This window comes from Sardina pilchardus, chromosome 23 (assembly GCF_963854185.1).
Source record: "Sardina pilchardus chromosome 23, fSarPil1.1, whole genome shotgun sequence".
In the NCBI taxonomy this organism is placed as follows: domain Eukaryota; kingdom Metazoa; phylum Chordata; class Actinopteri; order Clupeiformes; family Clupeidae; genus Sardina; species Sardina pilchardus.
In genome coordinates this window covers 23115702-23118893 of record NC_085016.1, presented here as the reverse complement: position 1 = coordinate 23118893, position 3192 = coordinate 23115702, and the positions used below count along the sequence as shown (strand labels likewise).

General features: G+C 41.8%; 1 protein-coding gene across 3 annotated transcripts in view; it reads left to right on the top strand.

Annotated features, from left to right (window-relative positions):
* The first annotated feature begins 229 nt into the window (after positions 1-229).
* aox6 (aldehyde oxidase 6) overlaps positions 230-3192 on the top strand; it is a 27558-nt gene continuing 24595 nt past the window's right edge. For 2 of the 3 annotated variants that reach the window (XM_062527281.1, XM_062527280.1), the window contains exons 1-5: positions 230-374; positions 615-672; positions 1351-1447; positions 2433-2541; positions 2974-3100. In XM_062527281.1, coding sequence (XP_062383265.1) covers positions 321-374; positions 615-672; positions 1351-1447; positions 2433-2541; positions 2974-3100 — 445 coding nt within the window. In that variant the 5' untranslated portion in view covers positions 230-320. Of the gene's footprint in view, positions 375-614; positions 673-1350; positions 1448-2432; positions 2542-2973; positions 3101-3192 lie in introns of those variants that run through there. The other variant, XM_062527282.1, reaches the window with a different exon arrangement.

Sequence of the window (3192 nt, the reverse complement as noted above, 5' to 3'; positions counted from 1 at the left end):
GTAATCCATCTCTTTTCTCCCGAATATGAATTTTAAAAACACTGAAACTGAAACATAAAAAAATAGCCTACAACTAACTTGTTTACATCGTTAAGTGAGCCTACAATTTGTTTGAGAAAAATTAGTTAGGCCACTGTTACATAACCAGTGGTCAATGTTTGACGAAACGTCCGGGCAGTGTTACAAAGTAGCCTACAGTAGGTTGTAACTGTAATCTCAAATATGGGTATCCCTTTAAGGCTAGTTAAGGTCAACAGCAGAAGCGCAGTCAGACGAGAAGAGGGCTATTCTACGGTGCTGTGGCGGTAACTCCTGGGAAAATGTCAGGAAACCAAGAAAGTGGTTGTTTGACTTTCTATGTCAACGGGAAAAAGGTACATTTTAAAAACATATTTATTTAACCTGTTTCAGAGTAGGCTACCTATAGATCTTCTGCGCTAATTTACGCAGTCACACGTGTAATGTGTCCCGTGACCCTGGTCTACTTCCCCTGCTAACATTGCATTAGTTTGTTTTGAATTGTCTTTCCAAATAATATCTTGTGGACTGCTGTAGGTTACTACATGAATGTGATCTAGGCTGCAAACTTCTCTAATGTCTGAAGTGTTATCTAGGTCACTGAGCGAGATGTTGACCCTGAAACAATGCTGTTGCCTTACCTACGTAAAAGAAGTATCCTTTAATCCACTTTGTGCATGATTTTGTGCATCGGACATGTTCAAAGAATGCAAGTATTCACCTGCTCAGTGGTATGGCTTATTTCCCGAAGCACAGTGGTCTTTATGCTTATTAGAATCAGCTGATTAAGTGAATGGTTCAAACAAAAGTGTGTCAGGAGGACTTTTACTTTCTGAAGCTTGACTTTTACATCTCTTGTGTCAAGGCACTTGGAGCAGTACAACAAACAGCCTTGGCAGTAATACACACACACACACACACACACACACACATTATGTTACTTTTTGTATTGGTCTATTTCCCAAATTACCTTTTTACCAAATTATCTCTTGTGTCAAGGCACTTGGAGCAGTGCAACACACAGCCTTGGCAGTAACACACACACACACACACACACACACACACACACACACACACACACACACACACACACACATTATGTTACTTTTTGTATTGGTCTGTTTCCCAAATTACCTTTTTACAGAGCATACAGATTACATTGCATAGACATATTGTTAATACACTTTCGATGTCAGTCATGTCCTTGGCCAGTCAGTTAGTCATGTCCTTAACCAATGTTTCAATTAATAATTTAAAAACATATTGCATCATTAACACTATTGTGAAAAACAAGGTGTAGGCTACTCTGTCCTTGACCACCCCTTGTGACAGTGAGGTTGACAGGTGCCAAGTCTGGTTGTGGTGGCGGAGGCTGTGGAGCCTGCACCGTCATGCTCTCCCGCTACCAGGTCCACTCCGGGACCGTTGTGTATCCTTTTACAAGCGCTGAATTGAGAGGGTTTTATTTTAACAGAGACAATCTATGGGTAACCACCACTCAGCCTCTCAATGCTAATAAAACTCCACTTGCTTTATCCCACTTGAGTGTAAAACAACATCTATATTTCTTATTTATTTATTTAGTTAGTTAGTTAGTTACAGTAGTTATTTTGCAGTGGCTTACCCACTTAAATCAAAACACAGCTAGCAAAACCTTACGCTCAAGTAGCAAAACATCAACCCAGACCAGCAAAACCATGTCAAAGCTCTTTTAGATTATGGTATGGTCACAGACAGTTGGTTCTGCCTGCCATATAGACAACAGTGATTCCATGATGTCTATCACAAGACCACATTGCATGTGATATTATGGATGAAATCTTGCCCAATTTGTTCTAGGTTTTTTTTTCCTGCATTTGTTTCTTGTTTTGTTCCACTGTTTTCTTGTTTTCTGCTGTTGTGCTTTTGTTGTGCCACTCTCCATTTGTATTGAAATAAGCATCCATACCTAAGACATTTGAATGACCTTGTGCATGGAGAAAGCAGTATTTTCATTCATACTGTCAGTGTGTAGGTGCTTTATGTGTGTATTCAAGTGTTTTGCTAGGATAGTATGCTTTTATAAGACAATGTATGATGTTTTTATATAATATAATGTCTATATAATGCTTTGCTGGTTTGGTGTAAGGTTTTGTAGGCAAAATATGTTTTTCTTGGGTCTGTTATTGTGTGTTGTGTATTGACAAAATTGACTGATAATGTTTCACAGCATTATCAGTTAATTTTAAATAATAATGTTTCACAGCATGAATTGGTAGGTAACTTAAGTCTAAAATGCTATTTTGTTCAACACTCCCAGTAAAAGTTGGCAAAGAATTCCCCACAGACAGTGCTGTTAGATAGCCATCAGAGGCAACCCTTTTGATCTTATTCAAGTGTGTGTGTGTGTGTGTGAGTTGACCTTCACCCCTCAGTCACTGTGCGGTGAACGCCTGCCTGTTGCCTGTGTGCCAGCTGCATGGGGCAGCGGTGACCACCGTGGAGGGCATCGGCAGCACCAAGACCAAACTGCACCCCGTCCAGGTAAATACAGTATGTGCCAACCGCAGAGTGGGCATGAAGGTCCAGCGAGATATGTGCCAACCGCAAAGTGCTGTTATTGGTCCTCTTGTGAAAGCAATACAGTGCAATTTGTTTTCCAAAAGCTAATTTTGATGTCACACTGGCTTACTGTAAGGAGAACACAGCCTCTGGCCATGCCAGTGCACACATTGAATGACTTGTATTGCACTAGATAACGCTGTAGTCGTTGGGGGAGCGTAACCCTTTTAATGCTAAATTGGTGCCGTGTGTGTGTGTGTGTGTGTGTGTGTGTGTGTGTGTGTGTGTGTGTGTGTGTGTGTGTGTGTGTGTGTGTGTGTGTGTGTGTGTGTGTGTGTGTGTGTGTGTGTGTGTGTGTGTGTGTGTGTGTGTGTGTGTGTGTGTGTGTGTGTGTGTGTGTGTGTCCATGCTCAGGAGCGCATAGCAAAGGCTCATGGTTCTCAGTGTGGCTTCTGCACCCCTGGTATGGTGATGTCCATGTACACTCTACTGAGGAACAAGCCCCAGCCCACCATGGAGGACATCACAGAGGCACTGGCTGGTACTCTACACATATACTTACTGTAGACACACACACACGCACGCGCACACACACACACACACACACACACACACACACACACACACACAAAA